General features: G+C 36.8%; 1 protein-coding gene across 1 annotated transcript in view; it reads left to right on the forward strand.

Moving 5' to 3' along the window:
* Positions 1 to 602: 602 nt before the first annotated feature.
* LNPEP (leucyl and cystinyl aminopeptidase) overlaps positions 603 to 20,029 on the forward strand; it is a 57,380-nt gene continuing 37,953 nt past the window's right edge. The window contains exons 1-6 of the mRNA XM_065874044.1: positions 603 to 1,420; positions 5,904 to 6,042; positions 7,370 to 7,501; positions 17,181 to 17,301; positions 17,989 to 18,143; positions 19,781 to 19,894. Coding sequence (XP_065730116.1) covers positions 603 to 1,420; positions 5,904 to 6,042; positions 7,370 to 7,501; positions 17,181 to 17,301; positions 17,989 to 18,143; positions 19,781 to 19,894 — 1,479 coding nt within the window. The remainder of the gene's footprint in view (positions 1,421 to 5,903; positions 6,043 to 7,369; positions 7,502 to 17,180; positions 17,302 to 17,988; positions 18,144 to 19,780; positions 19,895 to 20,029) is intronic.

Here is a 20,029-nt window from a genome sequence, read left to right on the forward strand (position 1 = left end):
AGGGGAAATAAGTAATCCAGCCTGTTGCTTACCCATCATTCAAGCTATGAATGGGCATTCCAGCTGTAGTCCTCCCTAGGGAGAATGGGACTCAGAGAGGAGACCCACAAAGGCCGTAGAAAGCAGGTTTGAGCCTTTTAGGCAGGAATTCTGGGGATTCTGGTACCTAGACTGCAGAAGAGGGACATGGACTATGGATGGGCATTCTTTGATCTTACTGACTCCTCACCCTGTTGCGGACATGCACAGCTAGAGGCAGGCAAAAGCAGGGCCCTCTAAAGCTCAGGACAAGGGCCCAGGTTGTTGGGCAGGAGTGTATTAAGGAAATCAGTATTTAATCTCAGCTGCCTTTTTACTAGCCTGTTTGTTTAGCTTTCTTATTTTAAGACTGTGATATGCTCTTATCTAAGCTTGAGTTTTTAATGGATGACACAAGAATATTATAAACATTTAATTCAGCACCTCTGAGATGGAAATAAGTCTTAGTGATTAAAAAAAAATCCTTAGATTAAACGTGGTATTATGAGCTTTTTTTTTTTTCTAACTCTGTGCCTGGTCCTTATGTTTTGGTTTTTTTAGATCGGCTTCAGCTCCCCAGGAATATGATTGAAAACAGCATGTTTGAGGAAGAACCAGATGTGGTGGATTTAGCCAAAGAACCTTGTTTACATCCTCTAGAGCCTGATGAGGTGGAATATGAGCCCCGGGGTTCACGACTGCTGGTGCGGGGTCTTGGTGAGCATGAGATGGATGAGGACGAAGAGGATTATGAGTCGTCCGCAAAGCTGCTGGGCATGTCCTTCATGAACAGGAGCTCAGGCCTTCGAAACAGTGCAGCCGGCTACAGGCAGAGCTCAGATGGGACTTGTTCAGTACCGTCTGCGAGGACCATGGTGGTCTGTGCTTTTGTCATTGTGGTTGCTGTTTCTGTAATCATGGTGATTTATCTACTGCCCAGATGTACCTTTACTAAAGAAGGCTGCCATAAAAAAAACCAATCAATGGGATTAATTCAGCCAATTGCAACTAATGGGAAGTTGTTTCCATGGGCACAAATCAGGCTTCCCACTGCCATTATGCCAGTACGCTATGAACTTAACCTACACCCAAACCTAACCTCGATGACATTCAGGGGCTCTGTGACGATTTCACTTCAGGCTCTTCAGGCCACATGGAACATAGTTCTTCACAGCACAGGCCATAATATTTCAAGAGTGACCTTTATGTCAGCAGTTTCAAGCCAAGAAAAACAAGTTGATGTCCTGGAATATCCATTTCATGAACAAATCGCCATTGTTGCCCCCGAGGCCCTTCTTGAAGGGCACAATTATACCTTGAAGATAGAGTATTCAGCAAATATATCTAGTTCTTACTATGGGTTTTATGGCATCTCCTACACAGATGAAAGTAATGAGAAAAAGTATGTAGCCCTCTTAAATGATTCTGCTTCTTTGCTCTCTGATGACTTCTGCAATATGGATCCCGTTGCCCACACTAGAGACATTAACTGCAATTTTTTTTTTTTTTTAATTTAAGAGGTTAGGTGAAAAATAGTAGAATGGTGATTTGGAAGAGTATACTCTTTCTCTCTTAGTCAAAGCCTTGAGTATGTATCATATATATGATATGTCACGGTGGGGCTGGGGGCATGCTGATGGAAGGAAATGGACAAGGATTATGTCAGTTACATTCTCTATCACAAACACTTAAGTTATCTTGAGCTTTTCATATCTTATAAGATGAATGTAGTTTTCTATCACCTTCAAGGTCTCCATGTGAACCAGATATAGAAGAACACAGGTTATTCTTTCAGTCTTAGTTTCCTATTGTGTGGCACTTTTAGGAGGTGCTTGCTGAGATGGAGAAAGAAAGCATGAAGAAGTGTTGTATACTTGTATATGTAATTTTTAGTATCCTTAATCTTTGCTGGTTTTTGTTTTTTTAATGCCATTCTATTTTGGATTTCTGATGGAAAAGTAAAAAAAAAGAAATCTTGGAGAGATTCATTTTAAAAAAGCTACTTAAAACATAAAATTATTCAGCTCCCCATTTAAACCATATATTTTGTTCTTTAATCTTAATATTCATAGATGTAGTTTGAATTTCTGGAAAGATGCAGTGCACAGTTGCATATGGACTATTCTTAAGTAGCAGTAATGTCACTTCTCTTACGTGTGCAAAGTCCTTGTCAGATCTGCTTAGTGCATTGGAGCATTCTCTCATGTTCCTTTGCAAACCAGTATGTGAATTACCATTGAGGGCCATTTGGCTAATGTATGTTGGTATACTGAGAAAAATAGAAATGAATATTTTAAATCTGTCTTAAGTTTTTTGATCCTTCTTAACTAGAGAAAGAGACAAAGCAATATCTATAGTCCTATTCAGATAAGTAATTTTTCTCTTTCCCCTTAACGTAATACTTTTAAAATAAATGGCATGCTGGCTCTTGCCATGAGATCTGACATGAAAAGCAAATTTATAATTGCAGGGGTAGCTTGGGGCTTCTAGGCTTTACTTCTCCTTCTATAATCTCCATCATCTCTAGGAATTATAGGATATACATAAAAACAGTGTTCTTACTATGCAATCAGACCTTTACGACAAACACCCTAGTCATCTCTTCCAATCAGATTATTGCCCTCGGATCCTCTTGGGCCTGCCTGTATATAATGGGAAGAGTCAATGTTGTGTGGCAGAGTGAGGTGGTTTTGGATAGGGTCACTTGTTGACCCTTTTGTTGTGGGCTGGATTGAGTTGTGGAAAATGCTAGAAAAATGGAAGACATTCTTTTTTTTTTTTTTTTCTCACACACACACACTGTATTTTATTTTTACGGGAGATAAATAAACTGACACCAAACATTGTAAATGGATGACCACAACAAAAGCAACAATGATTGCAATTACCAAACACGAAACACACTCATACTATGGGAAGACATTCTTAAAATTACGAAATAGAGTATTTTTTTTTAAATAGTACTTTAAAATTTGTGAAACTCTGCTATTACAAAAAATATATAAATCCATTAACCTACCTGGTTCCGTAAAATGGATGCCCCGCATGATTGTATATCTTGATGCAAGATAGAAGTTTAAAAGATTATTTATACCTTTCAAGAGGTCTGAAAACTAATTCAAAACAAGTAGATAAAGTAATTAAGTATTTATACCTTTCAAGAGGTCTGAAAACTGTAATTCAAAACAAGTAGATAAAGTAATTAAGGGATATATTTCCTATTGATTTGAAAATCAAAGTAAGTGTAAATGTCAAACATACTGACACTGCTTGTGGTAAAGGAACTTTACCTGTGTCATCTAAGAAGTGGAGATGGTCAGTAACCTTGCAGTTAAATCTAGAAGTTGTTGACCATAGATTTAAGGTTCTAGATAACAAACTAATACTAAAAAACCAGCAAAGGAATTTAGGCTGGAGATGTGTTTTATTTCTTTGTTCTTCAATCTCTCAGTGTCTTTTTCTCGAACTCTTGAGTCATCTTCTTAACTGGACCCCTGACCTCTAATCTTACTACAGCTTTCCCCCTCCTCTTTCCCCCATCTTCCACACTGCTGCCAGACTATTTCTAGAAGTACAGGTCTGACCATGTTGGTCTTTGGTTTATGATCCTTCAGCAGTTCCTCATTTTTAATAAGATTTAGTTCAATTTCTTTCAAGATCTGGGCCTTTTTTTTTTTTTTTCTCTCACAGCCCTCACCTGCCTTAATGAACTTCATGTGCACTTTCCTGAGTTCCAGTAATAATGGCAGCCCATATTTACTTGAGAACTGAAGTGCTAGAAACTGTTGCAAGCATTTTATATGTTTAGTCTTTTATCTTGTCAAACTCACTAAGAGGTGGAAATTATATTTTATTCACTTTACAGATGAGGAAGCAGAGCCACATGAAGTAATTCATTCAGCATCTTATGGCTAGCAAGTAGCAGAGGGGAACTCAAACCCAAAGTCATTTTAACTACAAAGACCACACTCTTAACCACTATGGTGCACCGCTTCCTTAGTTTTCACCTCTTTACCCATTGTTATCACCAGTGCTTAGAATTCCCTTACTGACCCTCAGCTAATTCATAACTGTCTTCAGTGCTCCTGGAGGTGGTGCTCAAACTGCAACTAGTATTTCTGAAGGCAAATGCAGTCACTAATGAAAGAACAAACTTTGAGGTGTTCAGCTTAGATAGAATAGCTTATAAGTATCATCAAGCAGCAGCCTTTTCAAAGGGGCTTCTATGTAAGATAGTTCTTATTGCATCTCTTTTCATAATAATTTAAGATCTTATTTGTCTTAGAACATTATAATCCAGTTTTTATCCAAAATGATGGTCCAAGTAGACTCTCATATGAATCGTATGGATGTCATCAAACTTTATCCCTTGGTCCCCTGTGGCCCTCCTCCAAAATCTTCAGTTAACTGGGTAAGAATTTGGGAGTTGGGTGAAGAAATGGAATGTTCGAAACATATTTTTAAATTGTTTCACATATGTTGATTGCTGTCGTTCTTGCAGTTTACCCTAACAAACAGTTATTTGGGCAAATCCTTACTAGGATAGAAGCACAGTAATTCTAAGCGTGAAGGAAGAGTTATGACTATCCAGCATTTATAATAGACATCTGTGTAGGAATTTATGGCATACAAGTGGTTGTTACTATGAATAGACTTATTCGATTCTAGCAAAAACCCTAAATGTTTGGTAGGGGATCCTACCTTGACCCTCGTTTAACAAATAAGGAAATGAGATGTAGATCACTGATTTGCTGAAGTCATATGGCTGGTAAATTGCAGAGTTTGGGTCTTCTGACTCTAAATCTTACACTCTTTTCTACTTTTTTTTTTTTTAACATCTTTATTGGAGTATAATTGCTTTACATTGTTGTGTTAGTTGCTGCTGTATAACAAAGTGGATCAGCTCTACGTATACAAACATCCCCATATCCCCTCCCTCTTGCGTCTCCCTCCCACCCTCCCTACCCCACCCCTCTAGGTGGACTAAGTCCTAAGCAAGCGAGGCAATCATGTCCACAGTGGTGGTTATCTAAGTACCATATTGACTGGTAGCTGATATGTGCACACCAGGGCCACACTTGTCCTGATTCCTTATGACCATGTTTGTATGATTTCCCAAATGCAGATCTATTTCATTCCTCTGCTTAACTAAAAATCTGCATTTCTCCTCTTCTTATGCTTTTCTCCCAACCTTTAATTGAGGACTTATAGTTAAATTCTCAAGTGTTGTTGCTGTAGGAGAGGAGGAAAATTTTTTATTCGTTTTTGAAGAGAGTACAGAACGCCAGCATACTATAGGACACCTAGTTTTTTCAGTCCTCGTGAAAGTGCAGGTTGTGAGTTTGAGGTTTAGTGTTATGAAGCCATCATCTGTACAGAGAATAATGGCAATGGATGACAATCTTTTATAGTGATCTTTCATCAGAAACCTTTTTAAGACCTCAGTGGCCAGCTGTAGCCTATCTTTGTGGCTTCATCTCCAGCCACATTGGACACCCACCCCCAGTCCCTGAATATGCACTGCTCAGTCCTTCCTTGTGCTTCCTACTCTTTCTAGGCTGCACTGTCTTCCTTTCTCTACCTTTTCAAATATTCCTCATTTTTAAAGGCCCTCTTCATATTTTGTCACCAGTTTCCTTACAGTGTCTCTGCCGCTAGGCAGACTTTGTTTCCTACCCTTTGTTTCCACTGCTTTATTTGCACTATTAGGATGTGATTCGCAGCCTGATAACTTTCTACTGTATTACCTCTGCCTCTGCCAGTTGATTGAGGATCCTTTAATGTCTGGGCTTGTATGATATTTATCTTAGTATCCCTAGAACTTGGCAAGGTGCCTTGAATAGTAGGTACTCAATAACTATTGGATGGATTTGCATTTGTTTTAGGTACTTCGCAGCAACTCAGTTTGAACCCTTGGCAGCAAGATCTGCTTTTCCTTGTTTTGATGAACCAGCATTTAAAGCCACATTTATCATCAGGATCATAAGAGATGAGCAATACACTGCTTTATCAAATATGCCTAAGGTACTGTTCTGTTCCTTGAATGTAAAATCTTTGAGTGGGTCTCTTTGTTTTGAATACTTGAATTCTTCTTTGCCATACTGTTGAGAATGATTAAAATCATATACATTCTTATTCTTTCTTAAAATGCTTAAATAAAAGTAAAATATGTATTGGAATCAATTGGAAAGTCAGCCTGAGAAGCACTTGAGGAAAGAGAAAGACTGGATGTGGAAGGTATGGGCAGGAAATGTGAAGTCTGTGCTATTGTACTAAAATTCTGCAAATATTAATACTGTGAACTGCTACTAAAGAGCACAGTGATATTTTCAAAGACGTGGTGAATTTGCTATTCTAAACAGTGATATTTGGTAGTGTTGAATCACGATTGGCCTTGGTGTTTTACTGGTTACTGAGAAATCGAGAAGGTAACATGGAGGTTGAACAACAAGAACATGGACATCTTTCTTGCCTGTGGGCTCTGCATGGAAGTAGTGGGGGTGAAATCAGGCAGAACTGTTTTTATGCTAAACAGAACTTGGTGGGGGGGGGTCCTTTTGTTACACCTGAGAGCTGTGTGCAGCTGATAGGAACCTCTCAGAAGCCATGTGACTGGCGGGGAGGAGCAGCCACATCTCACAGACTATGAGTCAGCCCTTGAGTCAAGGAGAGGACATGGTCTGTCCTTCAAGAAGGACATCACTTCAGCAGCTCTACTCCTAGCTGTACTCTTCACCTTAATCTTTCTCTAAGAGAGGTCAAATGCTTACTTGCCTAGTAACCCAAAATATATTTTAAATTCCTGGTTGGAAAATCCTGGAAGGTTACCCACCTTCCCTCATCTTGTGTCTACTGCAGACTTTTCTAGTGACTTATCACCTTTAATCCCACTAAGCCTTCTTGTGGTCATCAACACGGTCCTTTACGAAGCCATTTCAGATCACTTGGCGGGATTAACCAGCTGTAGCTCATTCTTGTGTGAATGTGTTTGTAGCAGTAGAATGGAGTACTCCTAGGTCATAAGGAAGGATTTTTGGTTTTGATGGTGTTTTAAAGGGGAGAAACAGAGCCACTGCTACTTACTGTTTCTAACTTACATTTATTTAAAGCCATTGTTTGAGACTAGGAACTTCTTAAGGATTTTTACTGTACTCAGTATGTCCTCATGATGAAGGATGATAGAACAGACTGAGACTGAGGGCCGTGTTGTTTGGAAACTTGTGCTGAGAGATTAAAGTATGCCAGCATCTTCACTACTTATTTCCTATTTGAGTCTTCAGTTTCCCAGTTTATATGTCACTGTCATTTATTCTCATAGTTACAGAACTGTCATTTTCCCCATTGCTTGTAGAAGTCATCAGTCATTATGGAAGATGGACTTGTTCAGGATGAGTTTTCTGAGAGTGTGAAGATGAGCACTTACCTGGTTGCTTTCGTTGTGGGGGAGTTGAAGAATCTGAGTCAGGACATAAATGGAACCCTGGTATGTATGTTGTTGTGGTAATTGTCTTGAAAACCTGTATTCACAGGAGGTTGAGAGGAATCCTTTCATGATATCTGGTAACTGCTTTATGAAGGAAAAGAATCTTTTGGTTCACAACTCTGACATTTTATACCAGCAGTGTTACTTTTTACTTAGTTGTTATTTACTGTTATTATTTGAATACCAAAAAAAAATCAATAATTTTTAAGTTCCTTTAAATTTTACTTTTATCAGAGAATTTCAGTAAGACAATATATGTATAAGAAAGCCTCTATCGGGGCTTTGTGACGGCCTGGAGGGGTGGGATGGGGAGGGTGGGAGGGAGGGAGACGCAGGAGGGAGGACATATGGGAACGTGTGTGTATGTGTGGCTGATTCACTTTGTTGTAGGGCAGAAACTAACACACGATTGTAAAGCAATTATACCCCAATAAAGATGTTTAAAAAAAAAAAAAAAAAAAAAAAAAGAAAGCCTCTAGAACTGTGCTGTATAATATGAAAATACAGAAAGACAATTTAATTAAATCAAGAAACAGTACATGAATAAAATGAGATGTTTAACGGAGACATAGAAATCATAAAAAAAAAAAGAACCAAACAGAAATTCTGGGTCTGAAAAATACAGTGAATGAAATGAAAAATGCAATACAGACCATCAGCAGCAGAATGGATCAAGCAAGAAAAAGAATTTGCGAGTTAGAAGACAGGAATTTTTATATTATCTGGTCAGGGAAGAACAAAGGAAAAAAGGATGAAAAAGAAGTGACGAAAGCCTACATGATTTGTGGGACACCACCAGAAGAAACAATTTGTGAATTATTGGAGTTTCAGAAGGAGAACATAGGGAACAGGGGGCAGAAAGCTTACTTAAAAAAATAATTGCTGAGAACTTAGCAAATCTGGGGAGAAATTTGGATATCCAAGCTCATAAAGCTCATAGGTTACCAAACACACTCAGCTTAAAGAGGTCTTCTCCAAGACACGTTATAATAAAATGGTCAGAAGTCAAAGAGAATCTTAAAAGCAGCAAAAGAAAAGAAGCTTATAACTTACAAGGGAACTACCATAAATCTATCAGTGGATTTCTGAGAAGAAGCCTTAGAACGCAAGAGAGAAGCAAATGATATATTCAGAGTGCTGAAAGGAAAAAACTGCCAACCAAAAATACTCTATCCAGCAAAGTTATCCTCAGAAATGAGGGAGTGAGAAAGACTTCTCCATACAAGAAAAAAAAGCTGAGAGATCCCCTTACCCCTAGACCTGCCTTACAAGAATTGCTGAAAGGAGTGCTTCCAGCTGAATTGAAAGGACACTAGCTAGTAACATGAAAATGTACAACACACTGGAAAAGGTATTTATATAGTAAAATTCAGAATGTTCTAATAGTATAATGTGGTATATGCATTCTATGGGATGTATCAAAAGCAGTTGTAGGAGGGAACTTTAGAGTGATAAATGCCTACATTAAGAAAGAGCTCAAATAAACAACCTAACTTTACACCTCAAAGAACTAGAAGAAGAATAACAAACTGAGTCCGAACTTAGCAGAAGGAAGGAACTAAGCAAAGATCAGAGCAGATAACTGAAATAGATACCAGAAAGAGAGTAGAAAAGATCAACAAAACAAAGAGCTGGATTTTTAGAAAGGTAAATGAAATTGACAAACCTTTAGCTAGACTAACTAGTGAAAAAAGAAGACTCAAAATCAGAAATGAAAGGAGACATTACAGCTGTACAGAGGTACAAAGAATCATAAGAGCCTACTGTGAATAACTATAGGCCAAGAAATTGGATAACCTAGAAGAAATGTATAAACTCCTAGGAACATACAATCTACCAAGACTAAATCATGAAGACATAAAAAAATCTGAACAGATCAGTAATATAAAGAGAGATTGAATTAATAATCAAAAACATCCCAACAAAGAAAAGCCCAGGATCAGATCAGTTTCTCTGGTGAATTCTACCAAGCGTTAAAAAAAAAAAATCTATAGATTCAATGCAACAGAATTCTAATGGCATTTTTCACAGAAATAGTAAAAAATAATCCTAAAATTTGTATGGAACCGCAGAGACCTCGAATAGCTAGAGCAATCTTGAGAAAAAAGAACAAAGTTGGAGGTATCACACTTCCTTGATTTCAAACTATACTACAGAGATAAAGTAATCAAAATCATATGCATAGTAATCAAAGAGTGTGGTACTGGCATAAAAGTAGACACAGACCAATAGAAAACAATCAAGACCCCAAAAATAAACTCTGCAAAAATGGTCAACTAATATATGACAAGGGAGCCAAGAATACTCAGTGGGGAAAGGGGAGTCTCTTCAATAAATGGTGCTGGGAAAACTGGATCATCACATGCAGAAGAATGAAATTGGACCCTTATCTTTCACCACTCACAAAAATTAACTGGAAATGGATTAAAGACTTAAATGTAGGATTTGAAAGTATAAAACTCCCAGAAGAAAACATAGAGAAAAAGCTCTTTGACATGGGTCTTGGCAACAATTTTTTGTATATGACACCAAAGCACATGCAACAAAAGCCAAAATCAACAAGTAGGAGAACCTCAAACTAAAAATTTCTGCACTGCAAAAGAAACAGTCAACAAAATTAAAAGGTAATCTGTGGAATGGAAGAACATATCAAATATCTGATAAGAGATTAATATTCAAAATATATAAGGAACTCATACAACTCAGTGGCAAAAAACCAAACAATCTGGTTAAAAAAGGGCAGAGGAACTGAATAGACATTTTCCCAAAGAAGACATGCAGATGACCAACAGATACATCAAAAGGTGCTCAATATCACTAATCAGAAGGAAAATGCAAATCAAAACCTCAGTGAGATACCACCTCACACCTGTTAGAATGACTGCCATCAAAAAGACATAACAAGTAACAAGTGTTGGTGAGAATGTGGAGAAAAGGGAACCTTTGTGCGCTATTAGTGGGAATGTAAATTGGTGTAGCCACTGTGGAAAACAATATGAGGGTTCCTCAAAAAATTAAAAATAGTACCATCATATGATCCAGCAATCCCACTTCTGGGTATATATCCACAGGATATATATCAAATCAGGATCTTAAAGAGGTCTGCACTTCCGTGTTTGTTGCAGCATTGCTAACAATAATAATATTATTATTCATAATAATAACTTAAGTGTGGATGAATGGATAAAGAAGATGTCGTCTGTGTATGTGTGTATTCAGCCATGAGAAAGAAAGAAGGAAATCTTGCCATTTGGGACAACATATATGGACCTTGAGGGCATTATGCTAAGTGAAATAAGTCAGAAAGACAAAGACTATATGACCTCACTTATGTGTGGAATCTAAAACTGAACTCATGGAAACAGTGGACTCGTGGTTGCCAGGGCCTGAGGGGTGGGGGAGATGGGGAGATGTTGGTCAAAGGGTCCAAACTTCCAGTTATAAATAAGTTCTGGGGAGCTAATGTACAGCATGGTGATTACAGTTAACACTGTATTTTATATTTGAAAGTTGCAAAGAGAGTTGCTTAAATGTTCTCACCATGCAAAAGAAATGGTAGTTATGTGAAGTGATGGAAGTGTTAACTCGTGCTACTGTGGTAAGCATTTCACAATATATAAGTGTATCTAATGAACATGTTGTATACCTTAAACTTACATAATATATGTTAATTATATCATTAAAGCTGCAAAAATTAATTAAATTTAAAATTCACTTCCTTAGTCTCAGTGGCCACATTTCTAGCATTCTTGTGGCTAGTGGCTACCTTATTGGATATCAAAGATATTGAATATTTCCATCAATGCAGAAAATTTTATTGGACAGCAGCAAATCTAGAACATTGTGCAGACTTAAAAGATAGCATAAAAATTTAGTTAGAAAAAAAACTCCAAGTTGTAAAAGTCAGTTGAATACACCTTTTGAAAAAGCACGTCCTGATTGAATTTTCTTCATCTTAAAGAGAGAAGATTGTTTAAATGTCTGCTATGTCTGTAATTTGTCAAGATTGACCCTTTGTTCTAATTAGGCTCCTCTGCTTTTCTTCGTCGTTTGAATCTTCTGTAAATGATTGTTTGATTGGATTTTATGCCTTAATTTCACTGTAAAGACCTTAAAAAGCTAATATCTTCACATACTAACAACATAGGAGAAAAGGATCTTTTAAAGCTAAAAATGATTTTTCATGATAGAAATATGATGGAATTCTTTAATTTTTTTTTTTTCATATTTTTGATCCCCACCAGGGTATGTTTTCTACCCTTTGAACACATTCACTTGGATTTGGGCTTCCTTTCCAGACCAAAGAACTTTATTTTAATCACATTGTATTTGGATCTTACTATTTGCTAACTAAGAGGGGCATACTCCTTCTGTTAGAAAAGATTATCATGTCTACTCCATTAACTCTTAGAGAGAAGGGGTGAGGTAAGGATTATCTGGCTCTTCATCAGCAATAACACTGCCATATGACTTCATGCTCAAAAGATGGAGACCTGTTCGTGTTCAAGGGTAATGTGGACTACATTGAGTAAGTGCTGAATATCATTTACTCACCTTTGGGTTTAAAAGAGTTTTGGGCAAGTCTAAACCAAAGAGTTTTTCGGAGTCCTTTCGAAAGGATATTAAGACTGGTTTAATTCTGAAAAAAATTCAATTAATCTCTCTTCAAGTTTTGCACCCCAAATTTAGCCCTTGATGCAGATGTTGCAGCCTTGATAAAACCTAAAAGGTTCAATCTTAAGTCAGGTTGCTTCTTTAAGAGCCAGCTGAGTACCACCCTCTCCTTGAAACTTTTCATTCTTTCCCCAGCTGGGATTAATCATTCCCTCTCTGATATTTCATAGCACTTTAGTTACATCTCTGTTGTAGTTCTTATCACACTCTTTGATATAAAATCCCCAGCACTTTTTATTGTATCTCAAAATGTATGTAGTCTTGGCTTTTTATTTTCCCTCTCTTTCTCTCCCCCTCCCTACCTCTCTCTCTCTTTCTTTCAACAGCTATGCTGGCTTCTTACTGCCTGTAGGATTACATTCAAACTCATAATTCTGTGATATTCAAGGCCCTCATAAATTCGGTTATATTTCCAGTTGCTCCAATGGAATTCTTTCATCTAGTCAGGCTGAATTATTCACTGCTCAGATATATACCTCATATATTTTATATATATATCTTATATATAACATATATATAACATATAACATATATGTATAACATATACATATATATATTTTTTGTCCACAACAGTTGACCCTTGAAGAACACGAGTTTGAACTGCACAAGTCCACTTATTGCAGATTTTTTTCAATAGTAAATACTGCAGTACTACACAATCCATAGTTTGAGTCCTTAGATGCAGAAGACTGACTATAAGTTATACTCAGATTTTCAACTGCTCCAAGGGTTGTTGCCCCTAACCCCGTCACTGTTCAAGGGTCAACTGGAAAGAGAGAGAGAGTGAAAGAGAGAGAGGAGTTTCAAGTGACTTTTTTTGCTTTTTATTTACATGTATTAGGAAGCCACATGGTTAAACATGGACTCTGGCATCTACCTCAGTTCAGATCTCTCCTATACAGCTTTCTACCTATGTGCCCTTGGACAGACTGCTCTGTAATTCTCTAAACCTCACCTTCCACAACTCTAATACTATATTGTCTATATTAGCCTGCTCTCTCAAGGATTAAGTTTTTAAAATTCCTGTAAAATCTTCGGTACCTGGCAGATAGTAATACACACACAGAGAAACTCCCTTGTATGTATGTAAACTCCCTTGTATATATAAATATAAATATAAATAACCTTTATCATTTTAATGCTACCCAGTAGTAAATGTGTTTTGAAAAAATTACAAATAAACAACTGTTTTATTAGCTTTCTCTTTTTATTAGGAAATGGGGGAGACTCTAGCATGTGTGGAGTTGTACTCTGTGCAGGCAGTTGTCTTGAGCTCTCATTTATAAACATCTTTTTATTTTATAAACCAAATGAAGGGAAGGCATTAACCTCATATTGCTGATGAAGAAACAGTGTACCAGAGAGGTTAAGTAATTGACCTAGATTACATAGCCAGTAAATGATAGTCAGAATTCACTGTCTACCACAATATACTGCTTCTTACAACAAATGACGTGATTTCTGTAGGTATGGTGATCAGAAATTCAGACTTAGAGTCTAATAAAGGATTTTTGTTCCACTAAAATGTTGTAATCTCTAGGATATGTTCTATTTTGTAACATTTGACATTAGGCCTATTTCACAAGATTCAGGAATAAGGCAGTAGGGCTTTACTTATTAATGTCAGTCATAGTAAACAACTGAAAATGTCAAAGTTGACTGTGGATTATTAAACGTGGCCTGTTCAGTGATAAAGATTACTATGTTGTCAAAGACCTAAAGAAAGAGAGAACATTTGTTTTATCATTTCTGTCCATTATTCAATGTTCCTTAAACCTCTCTCTGCCTTCAGGAATGCCAGAATTACCTAGAAAATTCTAGGCTAGTTTTGAAATACACTTTATCAGTTTGTCTTGAGGTTTTTATTTTGTTGTTGCCATTACCTGATTTCATTTTTACCATAGACAGGTCTAATTTATAGAATCAGAATCCATTGGTGGTTAGTCAGATGTGGACATCATGTCTGTTTAACATCCAAACAGAACCTTCAACACTATTATCCATGTGAAGTTATAATTTTAATTTATTCTTATTTAGTTAGGAACATGACTTAGCTCCACAAACAACATTTCCTCAAGTATCCTTCCACCAACTAGGGACATTATACGTAATTTATATCATTCTCCTAAAGTCTCAAGTCCCATGTAATCAATTATTCTGGATAGACTTCATTCTGGTGAGGTTTTTTTGTTTTGGGGTTGTTGTTTTTTTTTAAGGAATTTATGCTTTTTGTGTGTTCAGCTGTCTGTTTAGGAAAGCTGGTGTTTTTCAGGAAACTTAGTATTGGAAGATTCCAATATTTTCTGTCTTCATAAATCTTGCAGGCTGTATTGTTGTTCTTTGGGGGGGATGAGGTTTGGTTCTGGTTTTGCTTTTATCTAGTTTTTGCTTCTTATTAAATTAAGGAGCAGAGTAAGTTAAACCTAACAAATCTGTTCCTCAGTCTTAACTCTTTTCTCTGAGAGCTGACTAGGAGACTTTTTTGTGTCTTTTATAAATCTCTCAGTCTTAGCAAGAGATGTTGTAGGAAAAGTTTTAAGTTGTAAGCCTTAAGGCCTGAGCACCAGTTGACTTGCATTTAACTGTGTTTAGAGTGCTCTTACCAAGGGCAGGGTGCTGGTCAAAACTTCTTTGTTGAACTAGATTGCTTTCTTTCTTTATTTCTTACTGCTTCTGTTGCTCTTAAAACAAGCATGATAATAATGTAATGACCTGACAATTCATCTCTAGTGAGAATTCACAGGACATATTTTAAAAGAAGAGAAGTAGAAGGAAAGAAAAAATGCCAAACTACCTTTCTTCCTAGCCATTGTATTCCAGAAATGGGACTCAGTGGATCCTTTGGTCAGATTTCAGTTCCATGTGAACTTCTTTTTTCTCCCTTTACTTTTCATCTAATGAAAGATGCTTTCACACATAGTGATGGGAGTGGCCAAATGGTGTGTTTGGGAGAAGGATGTTTGAGGAGGAACCTGGAGTATATGGATGGTGTTTCTATTAGGACAGCATCTTCTAGATGGTTACATTGACTGGAACATAAAATATATATGTGTGGAAAGGGCAGGCAGAAATAATAAAGACTGATCTCAAATTCCAAGTGATCTTGGTACAGTCATTTATAATGGTAGTTAGATTTAAGAAGAATATGTCAGACTTTGTTGTGTGTGCTTGTGTGCTAACACTTTCACAGGGGGAATGATGCAGGAAGTGTGCATGGTCCTTTGGCAGGTGGTGACTGAATTCAGTAAGCTGTGGTCACAGTCCTGTACCAAGGGCTGCAGATGTTCGAGTGCTGGGCTGGTGAAGTACACTTGGCCACATGATGTGATATTAAATTTCTTCCATAGTTACTTTAGAAAGTAACATATTGTATATGGGCTAACTGAACTCCTAACACTTCATTGTTCCTGTCACTGTTGCCACAAATGCTCTGCTCATACATATTTTACCCCATTTCTGATGGGATTCTATTTGTAGTAATGATAATAACTATTTATTGAACACTTCTTTTGTGTCAGGCACTATTCTAAGTTCTATACATATTAGTTCATTTAATCCTGACAGCAACCCTGTGAGGATAGGAGCTACTTTTATCACCATTTTATAGATAAGGAGATTGAGGCTAACTAAGTTCACACAACTAGCAGAGATTTGAACCTGGCAGTCTAACTACAGAGCTTGTGCATTTAATTTTGTTGTTTGTTTACTTAAAATTTTTTCTTTATATTTAATTTTTAATGCCATGTTACCTCCATGTTTTTGTGATTAATGCATATGTTCTATAGACTAAGGCCCCACATAAAGACAATTAAAGCTGAAATTATGACCTCTGAGAAATTGTTGACTGTTTGTCAGTGCTTTAATGAAAGACCAAAAATAATTTGGGGTTAGAGTTCACCAATGTATTTTTTCAAATGGTGAATTATTCAATAGGTCTCTATTTCCCACCTGTTGGGATCTTTATTTTGAGGTTTTTATCTTCTGCTGTGTCTTGTCCATATCCTACTTTCCCAAGTTGAGTACAGAGGGATTTTTTTCTTTCAGTCAATTGAAAAACAATAAATATTGCTTTTTAAAACCTGTTGCTTTTAATGTAATTGCTTAAATTTTGCCTTTGATACTTACTGATAAGACATGTATAGTTGGTTACATCATATGTGTTTAACTTATGCACTTAATCAGAAGAAGAGAGAAACAATAACAATTTAAGTAATGTGGGCAACTGCATCTTCCCTGGAGCATGCGCCCTGAAGTGATTGGGCAGTGTGGGCATGAATCCCAGTATCCGCTTACCTGGTTTTAGTTACCGTGTGCCACTCACTGAGTGTTTCACTCTGCTGGGTATGGTTATTTTTGATACAACATGTTCGTTAAAAACAAGCCAACAACTGCAGGAAAAAAAAAAAAAGGAAGCAGTTCCACGGCTTCCAAGAAAGACTGGCTGTGCCACACTTGCTGAAAGAGAATGTGTTGGTCTCTAATAGGTTTTCCCAGGGTAATTTCAACATTTCTGTCTTAGGTGTTTATGTTAGAACTAACTCCCTTGTAAGCTGTGACTTCTCTGTATTGAATGTCTGCTCGATGCCAGGCACTGTGATAGGTGCTAAAAAGATGAAAACTTAGTTTTGGCCTTCAAATAATTTACAGTTTGATAGCTCATAGACAGGGAAGGGCCATTGTAGGTAATGGAGAGGAAGAGAAGAGTATCATAAAATTAAACAGGCAGATGCTTATAAATTGCTATATGATATAAAATAGTTTATTTTGGATATCATGTTAACTTTAAACTTACTGATTGCTTTTTTTCTTTTTAACATTGTTGTATGTATGGAAATGACTTGCTAAATCCCATAGGAGTTGAAAGAACTATAAGCGAGAGTTGCTGTCCTGAAAAATCTCATATATCTTTATGTAGTTCTCAGGTATGCTAATCTTGACAGTGTTCACCTGAATATCATGCCATTTTAATTGTACCTGTCTTTACATCATACCTGTTACCTTTTAGGTTTCTGTATATGCTGTCCCAGAAAAGATTGGTCAAGTTCACCATGCCTTGGAAACAACTGTGAAGCTTCTTGAGTTTTATCAAAACTACTTTGAAATTCAATACCCACTAAAGAAACTGGGTAAGAATCAAACAGTGCCTGTGATTTTCATTATCATTATAACCTAGATTTATGTTGCAAATGTTTTTTTCGGAAGAACTTTTGCCGAAGTTACTTTAAAGGAAAACCAAGAAACACTGTTAATTGTTTGCCTTCAAAATTTTTGTATTTGTTAAGATTATTTAGATTCCATGGATGTATCTGAAAGTGGAGCTTAAAACACTTAGAAGTTTATGGGACTATTTCAGAGGTGCTGTGTAAGTGGGGATTTGCTTAGGGCTTAGTCTGGAGTTTGACTAGTTCTAATTTTCTAAGAAATTCCTAATTCAAATAATAATAGGAGTAATGAGAGCTCAGGAAAGCAAGAGCGTTTCGGTGCTGTTCAACATGGAGCTGGTTTTAGCTAGAAGAACGTTGGCCCTGCATCTTGTCCTCCTTGCTCTGGGAACTTCTTCACTGTGAAGGAATTAGGTATCTTCTCTTGCTCAGGGACGGAGCAACAGTGACTCTACAGGGGGTTGGTCAGGTCTTCCTCAGCTGACAGGTAGGTGAGGAGCATACAGGGCTAGGAAGGTTCATTTCCTTAGGAGTATAAATGAATTCACTGCCTTCTGATTCAGTGATAGACCAATGGGTAAAATATTTTGATTTAATTAGGGAGTGCCTTAGATGGGGTAAAGTTGATAACTTCTTTCTTGTTATGTCCAGATTTGGTGGCTATTCCTGACTTTGAAGCAGGAGCAATGGAAAATTGGGGTTTGCTCACCTTCCGAGAAGAGACACTTCTGTATGATAATAATACTTCTTCAGTGGTGGATAAAAAACTGGTTACTAAAATCATCGCTCATGAGCTGGCCCATCAGGTATCAGCAACCAAGGCTGTTATATCTCACACCTGTGGTCTGTTTCATATCCTAGAGTTTTAGAATACATTTAGATGCTAATAACAATTCAGCTTTTTTTTATAGTATTGCCTTCTTTCATAATAATATGATGCTTTTCAAACAAACTTAATTTTCAGATAAAAATGCTATTTAATGTTTTGTATAGGGTTTTACAGTTTATAAAGCATTTTCACCTCCATTATCTCTCTTACTTTTCATAACTTGGTGGGGAAGAAACCTTTTCCCTGAGTTGTACTCTTCTTCTTACAACTCTTGGACTGTAGTTGTCAGGATTAGATTTATTGTTTTGTCTCCTGCTAAAACTGGGTTCTTAGTTAATTCGGGAGAGGGAAGGTACTCTGTATGACATAGAGAAAAAGAAAGAAAATTATATGAGTACGTGAACTTCCCTCTTTCTTCCCCAACACCTTGTCTCTCTTGTGCCCTCGATGAGGTGTTTATCAGGGTAGGGTATGGTATGGGGGTGTTGTGATGGTGGGAGCATGTGGAGGAAGAGTGGGACATGCTCTGGCAGTGGACAGCCTACCTCAGACAGAGTCTGTAGCCCGCCCTGCAGCCCTCGTGAGGGCTTCATGACATGCTGGCATATGAAGCATATGCTTATTTACTGTTACAGTTTTAGGCAGGTAGACAAGTTGTTTTGGGGGGGATCTGCTCTAGGTCTGTTATTTCTGGGTCCGGCCATCACCCCTGGGGGAGTGTGTCTCATTTACTTCTTTAGGACTTACAAGTCATCTTCCTCTGAAACAGGTTTTAAGATAATATCTTTGAAAAATATGCTTTTGTAATTCTCAAAGTTGTTTTGTTTCAGTACCTAGTAACCCTGTCATTTTGCTGATGGTTCAAGACAAGCCCTTGGCCACACTGACTAAGTTGCACACCCTTTATTACCACTCTTTATTTCAGGGATTTTGAGATGCATTTTTTTTTAAGGGAGTCTCATATCGTTTTTTTTCCTTCTTCTTACCACCTCATGGAAAAAGCCATTTAAAGTTCTTTCTGATTTCATTTATTTGTATGCATGCCAAATTTCTTACGAAATGTTATTTGAATTCTGTTTTGAATCATATAAATACTGCCCTCAACTTGGGTGACTGAGGAGAAACCTGCAGTCCAGGCTCTGTGACTATAGGAACATCCCTCACATAGAAATTTATTTTTTAGTTGTCATGATGATTGTAAATACAATGGAAAATAATATTACTAACTTGACATTAGAAAGTAGAATTTCATTATCTAGGAAATCTTACTTTTAATGAGGTGACTCCTTTTTGTTTACCTAGTATATAACGTGTGTTAAATTGATAAATATGCTAATTGTCTTTCTCGCCTGTTTCATTTAAGGTAAAATGTTAAATTTTTTATTTTACTTTTAAAGTGAATTTATACAATTTATGCAATTCTACTTTTAAAGTAAATTTATATTACAAATATCATTTATTTGCAAGTCTTTAATTTGAATATAGTTTGTGTTAACTGTAATAAGTATATTTTTCAGTAATTGTAATCTGGTTATAGGTGATTAATCTGACAATTCAATTATTAGAAAATTCTTGAGAGTGTAAAGTTGGTTAGTAGTTTGTTTTTTCCCACAGTGGTTTGGTAATCTGGTAACAATGCAGTGGTGGAACGATGTATGGCTAAATGAAGGTTTTGCTACTTTCATGGAGTATTTCTCTTTGGAAAAAATATTCGGAGAGCTCTCCAGTGTAAGTACACTATTTGTTAGGCCTACTATGAATGCCAGAGGGAAAAATAGCCAAATCATATTCAACATGTATTTTCCATTCATTTGGAGTAATGAAAATGTTTCTAGAAAGATATGATAAAATTGACCCTTGTTA

The sequence above is a fragment of the Phocoena phocoena genome, chromosome 3, assembly GCF_963924675.1.
Source record: "Phocoena phocoena chromosome 3, mPhoPho1.1, whole genome shotgun sequence".
NCBI lineage: Eukaryota > Metazoa > Chordata > Mammalia > Artiodactyla > Phocoenidae > Phocoena > Phocoena phocoena.